Below are 18,167 nucleotides of genomic sequence, written 5' to 3' on the forward strand. Positions count from 1 at the left end.
TGGCGATCATACCGGGCATGGGTATAACCAGTTAAGAGAGCCTTTACATCAGTAGTCTCAAACTGTGGCCTTCCAGATGTTGCAAAACTTCAACTCCCAGCATGCCCGGACAGCCAACGGCTGTCCGGGCATGCTGGGAGTTGAAGTTTTGCAACATCGGGAGGGTCACAGTTTGAGACCACTGCTTTACGTAGATACTTGAATCAATTTTATTGTTTTGTAAGTGTATCCTCTAAAGAAATTGATACCAATTTATTTGACAGACTTGTATAAGTTTTCATTATAAAATGTATTTACATAAGACTGTTAAAAAAAAATAAACTTTTACTCTAAATCATAAAGATTTATTGGTATACAGGTCAGGCGAAATGCAATATGACAGACCTGACATTCCACCAGCATCTTTGTCACCTATACAGTGCAGCGTGATGACTATACAGGTCCAGCAGCAATACTAGTCAGTTGCTGCATAGTCACTGCTATTGTACACCTCCCATTCCTTCGGATGGCTGATGACAGGGTGAAGAGCCTGGTAACCTGAGCCTCCAGGGTGACTCCTCCTCTGTGCAGAGCAGCTGATCACACATGCCTTGTGCCTCCCCAAGTGCACAGCACAAACACTTATGTATAGAACACAACACAGCAGAGCTGAAGAGAACCTGTCCGCAGCTCATCACCGGATTTAGCTCCTGACAGCATGGATACATAGCAGAAGAAATGTCCAGAACAACTGCGCTGTCTTAGGATACAGCTGGACACTTGTTTATAGGTGCAACAGGTAGGGTCATGGCATTTACCTGCTGGCTGCATGGCGCTGAACATCTGTAGACACACTATATATTCTGGGTACTTGCAACTTGTGTTTAACACTCAAGTATTCCTACATTGTGGACGCTCTTTCCTACTGGTCCTGGAATAAGTCATACCTGTTACTGAATTACAACTGCCTGTCAGCCTACCTGTTGTATTATAATAACGCGCTGCTTGGCACATTCGGAGCTTATCCCCCTATTCTTTAAAGTAGCTGTCGTAACTGTCTCCTTGTTGAACCATATAGCCTACTTGTCCAGTATCAGTAGCCCCAATGGAGAAGGAAAAGAAGAGCAATAGCTTTCGTAGACTGGGAAAGTTCTTTAAGAGCAAATCCGCAGATTCCGAGAAAGGAGGTGATGAGGTCCAGACAAAGGAAGAACTGCCCCGGTCTGGGGATGAAGCCATTCTGAAGGAGCCATCTGCATCCGAGGAGCTCATTTCACATGGGGATGCAAATATGGACACAAAGAAAAAACCATTCGGTAGCTGGAGGCACAAAAAGAAAAGTCGTAATACTCTGAGTATAACCCCTCCTTCCTCTCCCGCCTTTAGTGACAGGTAAGTACCTAGCATCAGGCAAAAGCATGTTTTATTCATACTGTGCACCTGTAATGGCAAAATCGTATAACGTAATGACTTCTTGTGGTGTAGATTGATATTGTGTCTGTAGTTGTTAGTATCTGTGCACACAAAAGCTTTGTGACCCCATGTTCATGGCGACTGCTTCATAAAAACAATGATATACATAAATTAATTTTGGTATGTTGTAAAAATTGCTTTCTTCTTGCTGGTTACGAGACTAAAATTGTTGTCAAATCTTGGAGTTTTCTCAAATGACTTTCACAATATAATACTACAGTGTATTGGCCAAGATATATTTTGAGGGCATGTGACAATTTCACCAAACAAGTCCTGCCCCTTAACATTGTGCCAACTTTGTAGACATGGGTGTTATGATTGAGACTGTTTGGTAAAGGCAGTGACTGCCAATATGCAAACAGTGGCAGATTCAGAATAAAAGGCTGGTGAAGCAATGTGTGACCTGACAGCTTGAATTGGTCGCACTGTGTTAGACAACAGGCTTCTTTCCATGCCTCGTCTTGACTGTATAACTGGTATACAGTGTTTTCTTGGCATACTGGCACATTTCGGAAGTAGTGTTGTGAAGCTAAGCTCTGTAATTGGTATGCCAATGAATGAGTTTAAGGAAACGTAATGTGTGCCATTCACTGTTGTTTTGAATATAAACAAAGTGTATACAAGCTAAACAATGGATGTGCTACAGGTAAATACAGACATTAGATAAAGCCGGCTTCTTCTTATATCTTCAATTATAGGTTACCTGCCGCATTATAGAAAATATTTAACAGCTCAATGTGTTTTCTTATATTAGTATGGTATTTTAACATGAATCATTCTGATCAGTATCGGTTATTATAGGTACTGAATTTAAGGAATGTTCGTATAACATAATAAACCTTACATTCTTTTATGGTCCTTATTGAAGGTTCAGCCCCTAATCTGTATGTACATTACATCTTGACTGCTTAGGTTGACAGGAGCTTTATGCTAGTTTTCTATTTCATCATAATGCTGCCCTGTCATATGCAGTTCTGTGCCCAAGTAGAACTAAACATTCCTCTCCTGTTACTATGAGTGTTTCATGTGACCTTTTGGGTTAAAGGGGTACTCCGGCTCTAAGACATCTTATCCCATATCCAAAGGATAGGGGATAAGATGTCTGACCGTGGGGGTCCCACCACTGGGGCCGTCACGCCCCCTCCCATAGACTTGCATAGCGGGGGCGGGGCGTGACATCACATGGGGCAGAGTCGTGACGTCACGATACTCCGGCCCCTTGGTCGGCACCCGGCAGTTTGTGAGCTGGCAGCGCGGCGTGTGTTACGCCGAGCGCTCCGGGTCCCCGTTCCTCCCCGGAGCGCTCGCCTCATCCTCGTTGCTGCAGCGCCCCGGTCAGATCCACTGACCGGGTGCGCTGCGGTACCGCCTCCAGCCGGGATGCGATTCGCGATGCGGGTGGCGCCCGCTCGCGATGCGCACCCCGGTCCCCGTACCTGACTCGCTCTCCGTCGGTCCTGTCCCGGCGCGCGCGGCCCCGCTCCCTAGGGCGCGCGCGCGCCGGGTCTCTGCAATTTAAAGGGCCAGTGCACCAATGTTGGTGCCTGGCCCAATCTTCCCAATCACCAATTAGTGTGATCACCTGTGTACTTCCCTATATTACCTCACTTCCCCTGCACTCCCTTGCCGGATCTTGTTGCCTTAGTGCCTAGTGAAAGCGTTCCCTTGTCTGTTCCTAGCCCGTGTTCCTGACCTCCTGCCGTTGCCCCTGACTATGATCCTTGCTGCCTGCCTCGACCTTCTGCTACGTCCGACCTTGCTTCTGCCTACTCCCTTGTACCTCGCCTATCTTCAGTATCTTCAGCAGTCAGAGAGGTGAGCCGTTGCTAGTGGATACGACCTGGTCACTACCGCCGCAGCAAGACCATCCCGCTTTGCGGCGGGCTCTGGTGAAAACCTGTAGTGGCTTAGAACCGGTCCACTAGCGCGGTCCTCGCCAATCCCTCTCTGGCACAGAGGATCCACCTCCTGCCAGCCGGCATCGTGACAGTAGATCCGGCCATGGATTCCGCTGAAGTTCCTCTGCCAGTTGTCGCCGACCTCACCACGGTGATTGCCCAGCAAGCCCAACAGATTGCCCAGCAAGCCCAACGGATTGCCCAACGAGATCAACAGCTGGCATACTTGACCTCCGAGGCACTGCGTATTCAGTCACAGATACAGCAGCTGCAGCCGCAGATACAGCAACAGCTACAGCTGCAACTACCATCTCCTCCGCCGGCTCCTGCAACTCCCCCGCAGCAACCGGTCCTTCCTAACCCCTGCTTGTCCCTGCCGGACAAATTTGGCGTAAAGATCGCCCAACGAGATCAACAGCTGGCATACTTGATCTCCGAGACACAGCGTCTTCAGTCACAGTTACAGCAGCTGCTGCCGCAGATACAGCAACTTCAGTCACAGCAGCTGCTGCCGCAGATACAGCAACTTCAGTCACAGCTACAGCTGCAACAACCATCTCCTCCGCCGGCTCCTGCAACTCCTCCGCAGCAACCGGCCGTTCTTAACCCCTGCTTGTCCCTGCCGGACAAGTTTGATGGGGACCGCAATGATTCTGCCACAGCCACAGTCCAGTCCTTCTTCGCTGAGGTCCGTGGTGTCTTCGAGGAGCCTGCCCGAGCTTCTTCTGCCAAGACTGCCCTGCTGAACCTGGCCCAGGGTGTTTCTTCCGTTGGCGAGTACGCCATTCAGTTCCGTGCTCTTGCTTCCGAGTTGTCCTGGAATAGTGAGATTCTCTGCGCGACCTTTAAAAAAGGCCTATCCAGCAACATTAAAGATGTTCTGGCCGCACGAGAGACTCCTCCTAACCTGCATGAACTCATTCATCTTGCCACTCGCATTGACATGCGTTCTTCCGGATGGCGTCTGGAGCTCCGCCTGGATATGGACTTTGTTCGCACGAGGCGTTTTTTCTCCCCGGCTCCTCTCTCCTCTGGTCCTCTGCAATCCGTTCCTGTGCTTCCCGCCGCGGAGGCTATGCAAGTTGACCGGTCTCGCTTGACACCTCAAGAGAGGACACGACGCCGCATGGAGAATCTTTGCCTGTACTATGCCGGTACCGAACACTTCCTGAAGGATTGTCCTATCCGTCCTCCCCGCCTGGAAAGACGTACGCTGACTCCGCACAAAGGTGACACAGTTCTTGATCTCAACTCTGCTTCTCCACGCCTTACTGTGCCTGTGCGGATATCTGCCTCTACCTTCTCCTTCTCTACTATGGTCTCCTTGGATTCCGGATCTGCAGGAAAATTTTTTTTGGCCTCTCTTATCAACAGGTTCTACGTCCCTGTGACCAGTCTCGCCAGACCCCTCTACATCTATTGTATTAACAATAAAAGATTGGACTGTCTCATGCGTTTCCGCACAGAACCCCTCCTAATGTGCATCGGACCTCATCACGGAAAAATTGACTTTTTTTTCCTCAGGTTCTTTGGCCCCAAGAAGAGGGGGAGACCCAAGGGGGGGGGTACTGTTACGCCGAGCGCTCCGGGTCCCCGTTCCTCCCCGGAGCGCTCGCCTCATCCTCGTTGCTGCAGCGCCCCGGTCAGATCCACTGACCGGGTGCGCTGCGGTACCGCCTCCAGCCGGGATGCGATTCGCGATGCGGGTGGCGCCCGCTCGCGATGCGCACCCCGGTCCCCGTACCTGACTCGCTCTCCGTCGGTCCTGTCCCGGCGCGCGCGGCCCCGCTCCCTTGGGCGCGCGCGCGCCGGGTCTCTGCAATTTAAAGGGCCAGTGCACCAATGTTGGTGCCTGGCCCAATCTTCCCAATCACCAATTAGTGTGATCACCTGTGTACTTCCCTATATTACCTCACTTCCCCTGCACTCCCTTGCCGGATCTTGTTGCCTTAGTGCCTAGTGAAAGCGTTCCCTTGTCTGTTCCTAGCCCGTGTTCCTGACCTCCTGCCGTTGCCCCTGACTACGATCCTTGCTGCCTGCCTCGACCTTCTGCTACGTCCGACCTTGCTTCTGCCTACTCCCTTGTACCTCGCCTATCTTCAGTATCTTCAGCAGTCAGAGAGGTGAGCCGTTGCTAGTGGATACGACCTGGTCACTACCGCCGCAGCAAGACCATCCCGCTTTGCGGCGGGCTCTGGTGAAAACCTGTAGTGGCTTAGAACCGGTCCACTAGCGCGGTCCTCGCCAATCCCTCTCTGGCACAGAGGATCCACCTCCTGCCAGCCGGCATCGTGACAGCGTGCAGCTCAAAGAGGTGGGTGCCGAATGCAAGATTGTGGGGACCCCCGCAGTCAGACATCTTATCCCCTATCCTTTGGATAGGGGATATAATGTCTTAGGGCCGGATTACCCCTTTAAAGGGTGTTCTACTATGTCTATCTTATTCATGCTAGGATACTCAAGGGCAACAGATGGAGGCTAAAAAGAACACACATGATCAAACATCATAACTAAGCAATGAAAAAAATGACAGACATTCATATCAACTAGTAGACTATGTAGCTCCTATGGGGCCCTTGGATAGAGTCGGGGGGGGATTCAGCTTGTTCTGATTCCCTTTTTTCTGGGTGGTAGGTGTCTCTGCAGGACTCCATGGTTACCATTGTTTGGGCCAATTTCCAATCACCTTAGTTCATAGAAAGGTCTTTGAGGGGAAAACAAACCCAGCACTATGACAAGGGTTCCAGTTTGATGTTTGCTATGTAACCCTTACCACCCCCCACCCCTTCAACCCCACCCACACCTTTTGTCAATGAAGCTGTTCCCTTATGCAAAGTGCGGGAATGAGACCTCTGCATACTAGAATTCTGTGAAATAACGAACTTTTGTGGAAACCCAATATAATACAGTGGCTTTGGTACAGCTTTAAATGTTACTGCTTTGGAGTCATTAGCAATTATATTTGGTCACTATGGGGGAGATTTATCAAAATCTGTGCAAAGGAAAAGTTGCCTATAGCAACCAATCAGATCGCTTCTTTCATTTTGCAGAGGCCTTGTTAAAAATGAAAGAAGCAAGCTGATTGGTTGCTATGGGCAACTGGGCAACTTTTCCTCTGGACAGGTTTTGATAAATCGCCCCCTATCTCCTTAATAAGTTTGTTTTAAGCAGTTTACCAAATTTAGCAACCTTTATGTGATTCTTTAGCAACTATATGTAAAATGATTCATGCAGATGTTAATGTTCACTAGTAATTAAAGGGGTTATCCATCTTAGAAAAATGTATCCTGCATGGAGTGGTGGTCGGCACACACCCTCCCATCATCTCTATGAGAGAGCTGAAATGCTGTACTCGGGTGTCTCTGACTCTCCCATAGAGATACATGGAGGGGGCTTGTCGACAACTGCTTTGTGCGCGGTGGTCGACACAGCTCCGTGCAGGAGGAGAGCCAGGGCGCTGGGCAGGAGATTGCGGGGGTTCCAGTGGTCGAGCCCCATGCATTCTAATACTTATACCCTATCTTTTGGATAGGGGATACATTTTTCTATATTGGACTACTCCTTTAAGTTCTCAGGTTAGTTCACTGTTGTTCAGGGTCTATTCACACATACAGTATTCTGCGCAGAGGATTTCAAGCTGTGTTCAGTTTACATTGAAATCTGCAGCAGAAAATCCTGTGCATCAAATCTGCGCGTTAAATCTGCACAGAATACTGTACGTGTGAATAGATCATCAAAGTGCAAAATGTAGACTTGGCTTGACTCTTTGGTTGCTTCTGTGACTCAAGGAAAGGCACATGCAGGGAAGTCTTCCTGACTTGGCAGACAGGCAGCAATGACCTGATGTAGGTCAATGAAGTAATCAGTGTATTTCAGAGAGGCCTTTGTTCAGTGTTTTTCTCTCTTGCAAAGACAAAGTTCTCAGAGAGTGAAAAGTTGTAGAACAATATCCTTTCAGCATGGACAGTTGGACGAGCAGGAGTAGGGACTTGATTTTAGACCTAGGTAAGACATGTGACCTAGGTACAGTTATGTCTAGCAATAGCAGGGGTTAGGAAATGTACAGTTTGCTGGCTGACTGGAACTCACAGCAAGTGCAGGGCTAGGATATGTTACTCTGACCAAGGACAGGTCTTGGCTTCTTTGCTTATCTTTCCAGCAGGAGCTGAGCTGTGAGACATGTGGCTCTGGCAACAGCTAGGCCTCAGCTGGTTCTAATGGGTTTAGGTCCTCTTCTTCTACTTAGATAGATACATTGGACTAGGGGCTTTCTCCCACAGGCATTGGCTATGAGTGGCATTTGACCAAAGCACCATTCAACTGTGTACAGTATATGCAAGACATTTTAACCCTTGAAACTAGGCAAGACCTCAGTGTATGCAACAATTTGAGTGCAATGCAGATAAATACATTTGCAAAACTCTTCAGTACCTGATACACGTTTTATGCATGAAAGGGGTACTCCGCCCTTAGACATCTTATCCCCTATCCAAAGGATAAGATGTCTGATCGCGGGGGTCCCTCTGCTGGGGATAAGATGTCTAGAAGCGGAGTACCCCTTTAAGCAAAAATTTTTACTCTCAGCCATGGTAACTATATCATTCATAATGGGACACTACTACTGATCATAAGGAACATATAAAGCTAATTGTATGCTAACTGAGCTAAAGCTAACTATAGACTGGTCAAAGCCTCACCAATTGTCACTCTTAGAACCCCTATGGGCTAAGTGAGCTAAGCAAGTCATCGATAACTGTTGCCTTTATGATAGAAAATTAATTTGACATTTGTGACATCTGACAAGTCAAAATAATCCAGGTATTAATAGGGGTCTTCCACACTATTGTGTCCCCGACACTGGTACCTTTTTTAGGTCGGTGTTATCAAATAGGGAGGAGTAACACAATGTTTAGTAGTAGTTGCAAGTCATGTATGGATTCAATTGTTTCTGACCCTGGCACATTCTTTAGGTTGGTGTTACCATATAGGCAGGAACAACACCATGTGAGAATAATGTTACTATTCTGGCACTATTATTTGATCAGAACTATTGTACATTATCGTGAACAATATCTACAAGGACACCACCATATAGGTACTGTGTGGGTGAATATTAAGGCAGTCAGCCAGGAGCTTTATGGGATGTTCAGGAGCTGACATGGATTTCAACACATAATCCATGTAAAATCCAGTGATATTACACAGCTCATCTATTTAAATGGGTTTTTCCACAACCTCATTCGTATGCATTGGGACATTTCTCCCACAGCAAACAAGTTTACTTATTTCTGATGGAAATGACAAGGAATAGTCTCTTTGGATGACAACTGGCCTAATCCTTGCCATAATCTGCTGCAGACTTGATCAACTATAGGCTGTGGTAGAGACTGAGAGGGAAATGTATCAATACTTTCATCAGAAAACTAGTGTAAAAAAGTCACTTATTGTTGGGCAAATAAGCAAATTGTCACGATGCCGGCTGGCAGGTAGTGGACCCTCTGTGCCAGAGAGGGATTGGCGTGGACCGTGCTAGTGGACCGGTTCTAAGCCACTACTGGTTTTCACCAGAGCCCGCCGCAAAGCGGGATGGTCTTGCTGCGGCGGTAGTGACCAGGTCGTATCCACTAGCAACGGCTCACCTCTCTGGCTGCTGAAGATAGGCGCGGTACAAGGGAGTAGGCAGAAGCAAGGTCGGACGTAGCAGAAGGTCGGGGCAGGCAGCAAGGATCGTAGTCAGGGGCAACGGCAGAAGGTCTGGAAACACAGGCAAGGAACACACAAGGAACGCTTTCACTGGCACTAAGGCAACAAGATCCGGCAAGGGAGTGCAAGGGAAGTGAGGTAATATAGGGAAGTGCACAGGTGAAAACCCTAATTGGAACCACTGCGCCAATCAGCGGCGCAGTGGCCCTTTAAATCGCAGAGACCCGGCGCGCGCGCGCCCTAGGGAGCGGGGCCGCGCGCGCCGGGACAGAACAGACGGGGAGCGAGTCAGGTAGGGGAGCCGGGGTGCGCATCGCGAGCGGGCGCTACCCGCATCGCGAATCGCATCCCGGCTGGCAGCAGGATCGCAGCGCCCCGGGTCAGAGGACGTGACCGGAGCGCTGCAGCGGAGGGAGTGAAGCGAGCGCTCCGGGGAGGAGCGGGGACCCGGAGCGCTCGGCGTAACAGTACCCCCCCCCTTGGGTCTCCCCCTCTTCTTGGAGCCTGAGAACCTGAGGAGCAGACTTTTGTCAAGGATGTTGTCCTCAGGTTCCCAGGATCTCTCTTCAGGACCACAACCCTCCCAGTCTACTAAAAAAAAATTTTTCCCTCTGACCTTTTTGGCAGCCAAAATTTCCTTGACCGAGAAGACGTCCGAGGAGCCGGAAACAGGAGTGGGAGGAACAGATTTGGGAGAAAAACGGTTGAGGATGAGTGGTTTGAGAAGAGAGACGTGAAAGGCATTAGGGATACGAAGAGAAGGAGGAAGAAGAAGTTTATAAGAGACAGGATTAATTTGACACAAAATTTTGAAAGGACCAAGATAGCGTGGTCCCAACTTGTAGCTAGGGACACGGAAGCGGACATATTTAGCGGAGAGCCATACCTTGTCTCCAGGGGAAAAAACGGGGGGAGCTCTTCTTTTCTTATCCGCGAACCTCTTCATGCGTGAAGAAGCCTGTAAGAGAGAATTTTGGGTCTCTCTCCATATAATGGAAAGGTCACGAGAAATTTCATCCACAGCGGGCAGACCAGAGGGCAAGGGGGTAGGGAGGGGGGGAAGAGGGTGACGGCCGTACACCACGAAAAATGGGGATTTGGAGGAAGATTCAGAGACCCTGAAGTTATACGAAAATTCGGCCCATGGAAGGAGATCTGCCCAGTCATCCTGGCGGGAGGAAACAAAATGTCGCAAATAATCACCCAGGATCTGGTTAATTCTTTCTACTTGTCCATTGGACTGGGGATGATATGCAGAGGAAAAATTTAATTTAATCTTGAGTTGTTTACAGAGAGCCCTCCAGAATTTAGACACGAATTGGACCCCTCTATCCGAGACAATCTGCGTAGGCAACCCGTGAAGACGAAAAATGTGTACAAAAAATTGTTTAGCCAACTGAGGCGCAGAAGGAAGACCAGGAAGAGGGATGAAATGTGCCATTTTGGAGAATCGATCAACGACCACCCAAATAACGGTGTTGCCACGGGAAGGGGGTAAATCAGTAATAAAATCCATACCAATCAGAGACCAAGGCTGTTCGGGGACAGGCAGAGGATGAAGAAAACCAGCGGGCTTCTGGCGAGGAGTCTTATCCCGGGCACAGATAGTGCAGGCTCGCACAAAGTCCCCAACATCCGTCTCCAGAGTCGGCCACCAATAGAAGCGGGAGATGAGTTGCACAGATTTCTTGATGCCCGCATGACCTGCGAGATGGGAGGAGTGACCCCATTTGAGGATTCCGAGGCGTTGGCGTGGAGAAACAAAGGTCTTTCCTGGAGGAGTCTGCCTGATGGAGGCAGGAGAAGTGGAGATCAGGCAGTCAGGTGGAATGATGTGTTGCGGAGGGAGATCAACTTCTGAGGCATCCGAGGAACGAGAGAGAGCATCGGCCCTAATGTTCTTATCGGCAGGACGAAAGTGAATCTCAAAATTAAATCGGGCAAAGAACAGAGACCACCGGGCCTGGCGAGGATTCAGCCGTTGGGCCGACTGGAGGTAGGAGAGGTTCTTGTGGTCGGTGTAGATAATAACAGGAAATCTTGATCCCTCCAGCAGATGCCTCCATTCCTCAAGTGCTAATTTAATGGCTAGAAGCTCTCGATCCCCGATGGAGTAGTTCCTCTCCGCTGGAGAGAAGGTCCTAGAGAAAAAACCACAAGTGACAGCATGCCCGGAAGGATTTTTTTGTAGAAGAACAGCTCCAGCTCCTACTGAGGAGGCATCAACCTCCAATAGGAAGGGTTTGGAAGGGTCAGGTCTGGAGAGCACGGGAGCCGAAGAAAAGGCAGACTTGAGTCGTTTAAAGGAGTCTTCTGCTTGAGGAGGCCAGGACTTGGGATCAGCATTTTTCTTGGTTAAAGCCACGATAGGAGCCACAATGGTAGAAAAATGTGGAATAAATTGCCTGTAATAATTGGCGAACCCCAAAAAGCGTTGGATAGCACGGAGTCCGGAGGGGCGTGGCCAATTTAAGACGGCAGAGAGTTTGTCTGGATCCATCTGTAGTCCCTGGCCAGAGACCAAATATCCTAGAAAAGGAAGAGATTGGCATTCAAACAGACATTTCTCAATTTTGGCATAGAGTTGGTTGTCACGAAGTCTCTGAAGAACCATACGGACATGCTGGCGGTGTTCTTCTAGATTGGCAGAAAAAATTAGGATATCGTCCAGATATACCACAACACAGGAGTATAACAGATCACGAAAAATTTCATTGACAAAGTCTTGGAAGACGGCAGGGGCATTGCACAGTCCAAAGGGCATGACCAGATACTCAAAGTGTCCATCTCTGGTGTTAAAAGCCGTTTTCCACTCGTCCCCCTCTCTGATGCGGATGAGGTTATAGGCGCCTCTTAAGTCCAATTTAGTGAAGATGTGGGCACCTTGGAGGCGATCAAAGAGTTCAGAGATGAGGGGTAAGGGGTAGCGGTTCTTAACCGTGATTTTATTAAGACCGCGGTAGTCAATGCAAGGACGTAGGGAGCCATCTTTTTTGGACACAAAGAAAAATCCGGCTCCGGCAGGAGAGGAGGATTTACGGATAAAGCCCTTTTTTAGATTCTCCTGGACGTATTCGGACATGGCAAGAGTCTCTGGGGCAGAGAGAGGATAAATTCTGCCCCGGGGTGGAGTAGTACCCGGGAGGAGGTCGATAGGGCAATCATAAGGCCTGTGAGGAGGTAGAGTCTCAGCTTGTTTTTTGCAGAAAACATCCGCGAAGTCCATATAGGCCTTAGGGAGACCGGTTACTGGAGGAACCACAGAGTTACGGCAAGGGTTACTGGGAACCGGTTTTAGACAGTTCTTGGAACAAGAGGACCCCCAACTCTCGATCTCCCCAGTGGACCAATCCAGGGTTGGGGAATGAAGTTGAAGCCAGGGAAGTCCAAGGAGAATCTCCGAGGTGCAATTGGGGAGGACCAAAAGTTCAATCCTCTCATGATGAGATCCGATGCTCATAAGAAGGGGCTCCGTGCGGAAACGTATGGTACAGTCCAATCTTTCATTATTTACACAATTGATGTAGAGGGGTCTGGCGAGACTGGTCACTGGGATGTTGAACCTGTTGACGAGAGAGGCCAAAATAAAATTTCCTGCAGATCCAGAGTCCAAGAAGGCCACTGTAGAGAAGGAGAAGGCAGAGGCAGACATCCGCACAGGCACAGTAAGACGTGGAGAAGCAGAGTAGACATCAAGGACTGTCTCACCTTTGTGCGGAGTCAGCGTACGTCTTTCCAGGCGGGGAGGACGGATAGGACAATCCCTCAGGAAGTGTTCGGTACTAGCACAGTACAGGCAGAGGTTCTCCATACGGCGTCGTGTCCTCTCTTGAGGTGTCAGGCGAGACCGGTCGACCTGCATAGCCTCCACGGCGGGAGGCACAGGAACAGATTGCAGGGGACCAGAGGAGAGAGGAGCCGAGGAGACGAAACGCCTCGTGCGAACAGAGTCCATATCTTGGCGGAGTTCCTGACGCCTTTCAGAAAAACGCATGTCAATGCGAGTGGCTAGGTGAATAAGTTCATGTAGATTAGCAGGAATTTCTCGTGCGGCCAGAACATCTTTAATGTTGCTGGATAGGCCTTTTTTGAAGGTCGCGCAGAGGGCCTCATTATTCCAGGACAATTCTGAAGCAAGTGTACGGAATTGTACGGCATACTCGCCAACGGAAGAATTACCCTGGACCAGGTTCAACAGGGCAGTCTCAGCAGAAGAGGCTCGGGCAGGTTCCTCAAAGACACTTCGGATTTCCGAGAAGAAGGAGTGTACAGAGGCAGTGACGGGGTCATTGCGGTCCCAGAGCGGTGTGGCCCATGACAGGGCTTTTCCGGACAGAAGACTGACTACGAAAGCCACCTTAGACCTTTCAGTGGGAAACAGGTCCGACATCATCTCCAGATGCAGGGAACATTGGGAAAGAAAGCCACGGCAAAACTTAGAGTCCCCATCAAATTTATCCGGCAAGGATAAGCGTATCCCAGGAGCGGCCACTCGCTGCGGAGGAGGTACAGGAGCTGGCGGAGGAGATGACTGCTGAAGCTGTGGTAGCAACTGTTGTAGCATAACGGTCAGTTGAGACAGCTGTTGGCCTTGTTGCGCTATCTGTTGTGACTGCTGGGCGACCACCGTGGTGAGGTCAGCGACAACTGGCAGAGGAACTTCAGCGGGATCCATGGCCGGATCTACTGTCACGATGCCGGCTGGCAGGTAGTGGACCCTCTGTGCCAGAGAGGGATTGGCGTGGACCGTGCTAGTGGACCGGTTCTAAGCCACTACTGGTTTTCACCAGAGCCCGCCGCAAAGCGGGATGGTCTTGCTGCGGCGGTAGTGACCAGGTCGTATCCACTAGCAACGGCTCACCTCTCTGGCTGCTGAAGATAGGCGCGGTACAAGGGAGTAGGCAGAAGCAAGGTCGGACGTAGCAGAAGGTCGGGGCAGGCAGCAAGGATCGTAGTCAGGGGCAACGGCAGAAGGTCTGGAAACACAGGCAAGGAACACACAAGGAACGCTTTCACTGGCACTAAGGCAACAAGATCCGGCAAGGGAGTGCAAGGGAAGTGAGGTAATATAGGGAAGTGCACAGGTGAAAACCCTAATTGGAACCACTGCGCCAATCAGCGGCGCAGTGGCCCTTTAAATCGCAGAGACCCGGCGCGCGCGCGCCCTAGGGAGCGGGGCCGCGCGCGCCGGGACAGAACAGACGGGGAGCGAGTCAGGTAGGGGAGCCGGGGTGCGCATCGCGAGCGGGCGCTACCCGCATCGCGAATCGCATCCCGGCTGGCAGCAGGATCGCAGCGCCCCGGGTCAGAGGACGTGACCGGAGCGCTGCAGCGGAGGGAGTGAAGCGAGCGCTCCGGGGAGGAGCGGGGACCCGGAGCGCTCGGCGTAACACAAATGCTCAGAAAATCTGACAATTTTTTGCCAAAACCTACACAGAATCCATTGATAAATTCCCCATCAGTCATGGATGTCTGCTACAGAAATGCATGTGAGATTGTAATCCAACGTGTCAACATAGCCTTACTGTTGAATATAATTCATAGCATACAGTTGCATAACTAGGCTTAGACATCCAGGCTGGGGCCCAGTATTCACATACAGGGCATACAAGAGCACCGATATGGTTAGGATTACGTATGAATACATTTGTCTTTCCTGTCTGTCTTAGTCCACATTGGGGGAGATTCTCAAAGAATTTTGCGCCCAAAAAAATCGACCACATTTTCAAAGAGCTTTGTGCCGCAGTTTACACTGTTCACGTCAGTTTTGTAAAAGTGGGCGTGTCCACGTAGATTGTCTGCTTTACATTTTCAACATTTTTCATAAAATTTCACACCAGCTTTTTGATGTCGAAATCACAGAAATGTTTGTAGTTTTATTGTTTATGTTTCTTAGTTTTTTGTGAAAAGGTGTTATTTAAGTAATTATTAAAAAAAGAAATAATTATTATCAGGGGTGTGGAAATTTAATGAAAAAAAACTACTTGTCCACAGGACTAAAACGGAGCAAAATCTACTTGTTCCTCATGACAATCCACTTGTCCGGGCAATTTTTGCTTTCACACTCTAGTTTTTTCCTCCTCGCTGTATAATAGCCATAACTACCTACAATAATGATAACTTTTCATTTTTCAATAACATTCTCTGAACCAAAATAATATATAATCGGTGAAGTGAAATTGAAATTGTAAAAGATAATTTTGCAAATTTGTTGGTTTTCTTTTTTATGCCATTTACCTTGTGGTTGAGCTAACATATTATTTTGATACTTTAGGCCGCCTGATTACAGTAATACCAGATTTGTATAGTTTCTGTCATGTTTTACAAATTTTAAAAAAATTCTGAACTTTTTAGAATTTTTTTTATTGACATTTTTTGACCCCTGTAACTTTTTATTTGATATATTTTTTCACATACCAGGCTTTATGAGGGCTCATTTTTAGCACCATAATCTGTTTTTTGTATAGATACCATTTTGGTATTCATATGACTTTATTTTTAGCTTTTTTTCTGGCATATTTTATTTGGTATTTTATTTTATTTTTTTACATTTACGTCATTTACCCTATGGGATACATAATGTTATATTTTAATAGTTCATACAATTACGCATGCAGCGATACTAGATGTGTTTATTATTATTTTGTTTACATGTTTTTATATAGGAAAAGGGGGTGCTTTGAACTTTTAACATAGAAGGGGTTAATGTGTGTCTTTTAAACTTTTATTAAAACTTTTTTTGGTTTGTTTTACACTTTATTAGACTTTTAGGAGGAATCATTAGATTCCTCATGCAGATCAATAGAGTTCTATTGAATTCCATTGATCTGTGTGCTCTGCGCTCCATTGATAATGCCATGTCCAGCCAGGCTCTATCAATGACAGAGCCACGGACACCAGGGAAGCAGAGGTAAGCCCTCCTGCTACCTCTATAGTGGATCCCACCCACACCCCGCGATCACACTGCTGGGGGGTGATCCACTCCCCTAGCCCACCAGGAAACATTCACATGTCCCTTTAGATGGCGCTGTCAAAGCCGAGCTAAAGGGTTAATAGCCAGCCGCATGCTGGCTATTAGCGGCGGCCCCCAGCTACTGAAATCAGCCGGGGGCTGTTGAGTATGGAGCGGGCAGGGGTCCATAGCTGAGCGCCTCCGCGCTTGTCAGGTCCGGCCCTGCTTGCCCGAAGCTAAGGGCTAAGGGCCAGAAAAATTAACCTGCCCGGCACCCGGAACTGCATGTCCCGGGTGTTGGCGATAGGAATTCCACATCCCTGGTTACCTGAAACCCAAAACAATTTTCTATCACATGGGTTTTTTTTTTTTTTTTTACAACCAGTTGAGAGTAGAAAATAACAAAATAACTAATACTTCCCATACCAACACCCGGCTTTTTTGTGCCGATGCTTCCCTTGTCCCCTGCCAATTTTTGTTTACTAGGTTGCAGCTATGGCATGTTCTGTTGACACAAGACAACTGGAGTAAATCATGCCCCACAACATGCTCTAACATTCTTAAAGGAAATCTGTCATAAGCGTCACCTGCACTAACCTGTGGGACATGCAGTACGGGCTGATATTAGTAGGACATGCAGTTCCGGGCGTCGGGTGATAGGAATTCCACATCCCTGATTATTGAAAAATGTTATTAAAAAATATATATATATATATTTTTTTTTTCTTGGTCTCTGCACCTGCACTCACATATAACCCCTTAAGGACCCGGGGTTTTTCCGTTTTTGCATTTTTGTTTTTTCCTCCTTACCTTTAAAAAATCATAACTCTTTCAATTTTTCACCTAAAAATCCATATGATGGCTTATTTTTTGCACCACCAATTCTACTTTGTAATGACGTCAGTCATTTTACCCCAAAATCTACGGTGAAACGGAAAAAAAAAAATCAATGTGAGACAAAATTGAAAAAAAATGCCATTTTGTAAATTTTGGGGGCTTCTGTTTCTACACAGTAAATTTTTCGGTAAAAATGACACCTTCTCTTTATTCTGTAGGTCCATACGATTAAAATGATTCCCTACTTATATAGGTTTGATTTTGTCGTACTTCTGGAAAAAATCATAACTACATGCAGGAAAATATATACGTTTAAAATTGTCATCTTCTGACCCCTATAACTTTTTTATTTTTACGCGTATGGGGCGGTATGAGGGCTATTTTTTTGCGCCGTGATCTGAAGTTTTTAGCGGTATGATTTATGCATTGATAGGACTTATTGATCGCTTTTTATTCATTTTTTCATGATATGGAATTTTTTTGCATGTACGCCATTGATCTAGTGGTTTAATTAACAATATATTTTTATAACTCAGACATTTCCGCACGCGGCGATACCACATATGTATATTTTTATTTTTATTTACACTGGGTTTTTTTATGGGAAAAGGGGGGTGATTCAAACTTTTAATAGGGAAGGGGTTAAATGAACTTCACTTTTTTTCACTTTATTTTTGCAGTGATCTTTATCATTGATCACTGGTTTCTCATAGGAAACCAGTGATCGATGATTCTGCCGCTTGACTGCTCATGCCTGGATCTCAGGCACTGAGCAGTCATTTGACAATCGGACAGCGAGGAGGCAAGTAGGGGCCCTCCTGCTGTTCGGGATGCCGCAATTTCACCGCGGCTATCCCAAATAGCTCCCTGAGCTAACCGGCATGGTTTCACTTTCATTTTAGACGCAGCGTTCAACTTTGAACGCCGCATCTAAAGGGTTAATAGCGTGCGGCACCGCGATCAATGCCGCGCGCTATTAGCCACGGGTCCCGGCCGTTGTTAGAGGGCGGGCCCGACTCGCTATGACGCGGGGCCACGCGTCCTTAACAGGTTAAGCTCAGAAATGTTTTATTTATACAGTTATCGCTTGTCTGGACACTAGTAACCATGGAATATTTAGTGTGATGTTTCTGCCAGAATTGTCTGGGATGCAAAATTTGGCACAAAAATTTTGGATTTTGGCACCAAACTCGGCAATTTTGGTGCAAAAAATCCAATATGGCTGCAACCAAAAAAATGTTTTGGGCGCGAAAAAACAAACAAAAGTTGTGCGGAAATGAATTTTCACATATTTTCATAGCAGCACAAAAGACCTTTGAAAATGT

General features: G+C 47.8%; 1 protein-coding gene across 1 annotated transcript in view; it reads left to right on the top strand.

The window, feature by feature from the left end:
- The first annotated feature begins 510 nt into the window (after positions 1–510).
- CRYBG1 (crystallin beta-gamma domain containing 1) overlaps positions 511–18,167 on the top strand; it is a 321,531-nt gene continuing 303,874 nt past the window's right edge. Inside the window, exon 1 of the mRNA XM_056566226.1 lies at positions 511–1,371. Within this exon, the coding sequence (XP_056422201.1) occupies positions 1,085–1,371 (287 nt within the window). The 5' untranslated portion in view covers positions 511–1,084. The remainder of the gene's footprint in view (positions 1,372–18,167) is intronic.

This window comes from Hyla sarda, chromosome 3 (assembly GCF_029499605.1).
Source record: "Hyla sarda isolate aHylSar1 chromosome 3, aHylSar1.hap1, whole genome shotgun sequence".
NCBI classification, from domain to species: Eukaryota; Metazoa; Chordata; class Amphibia; order Anura; family Hylidae; genus Hyla; species Hyla sarda.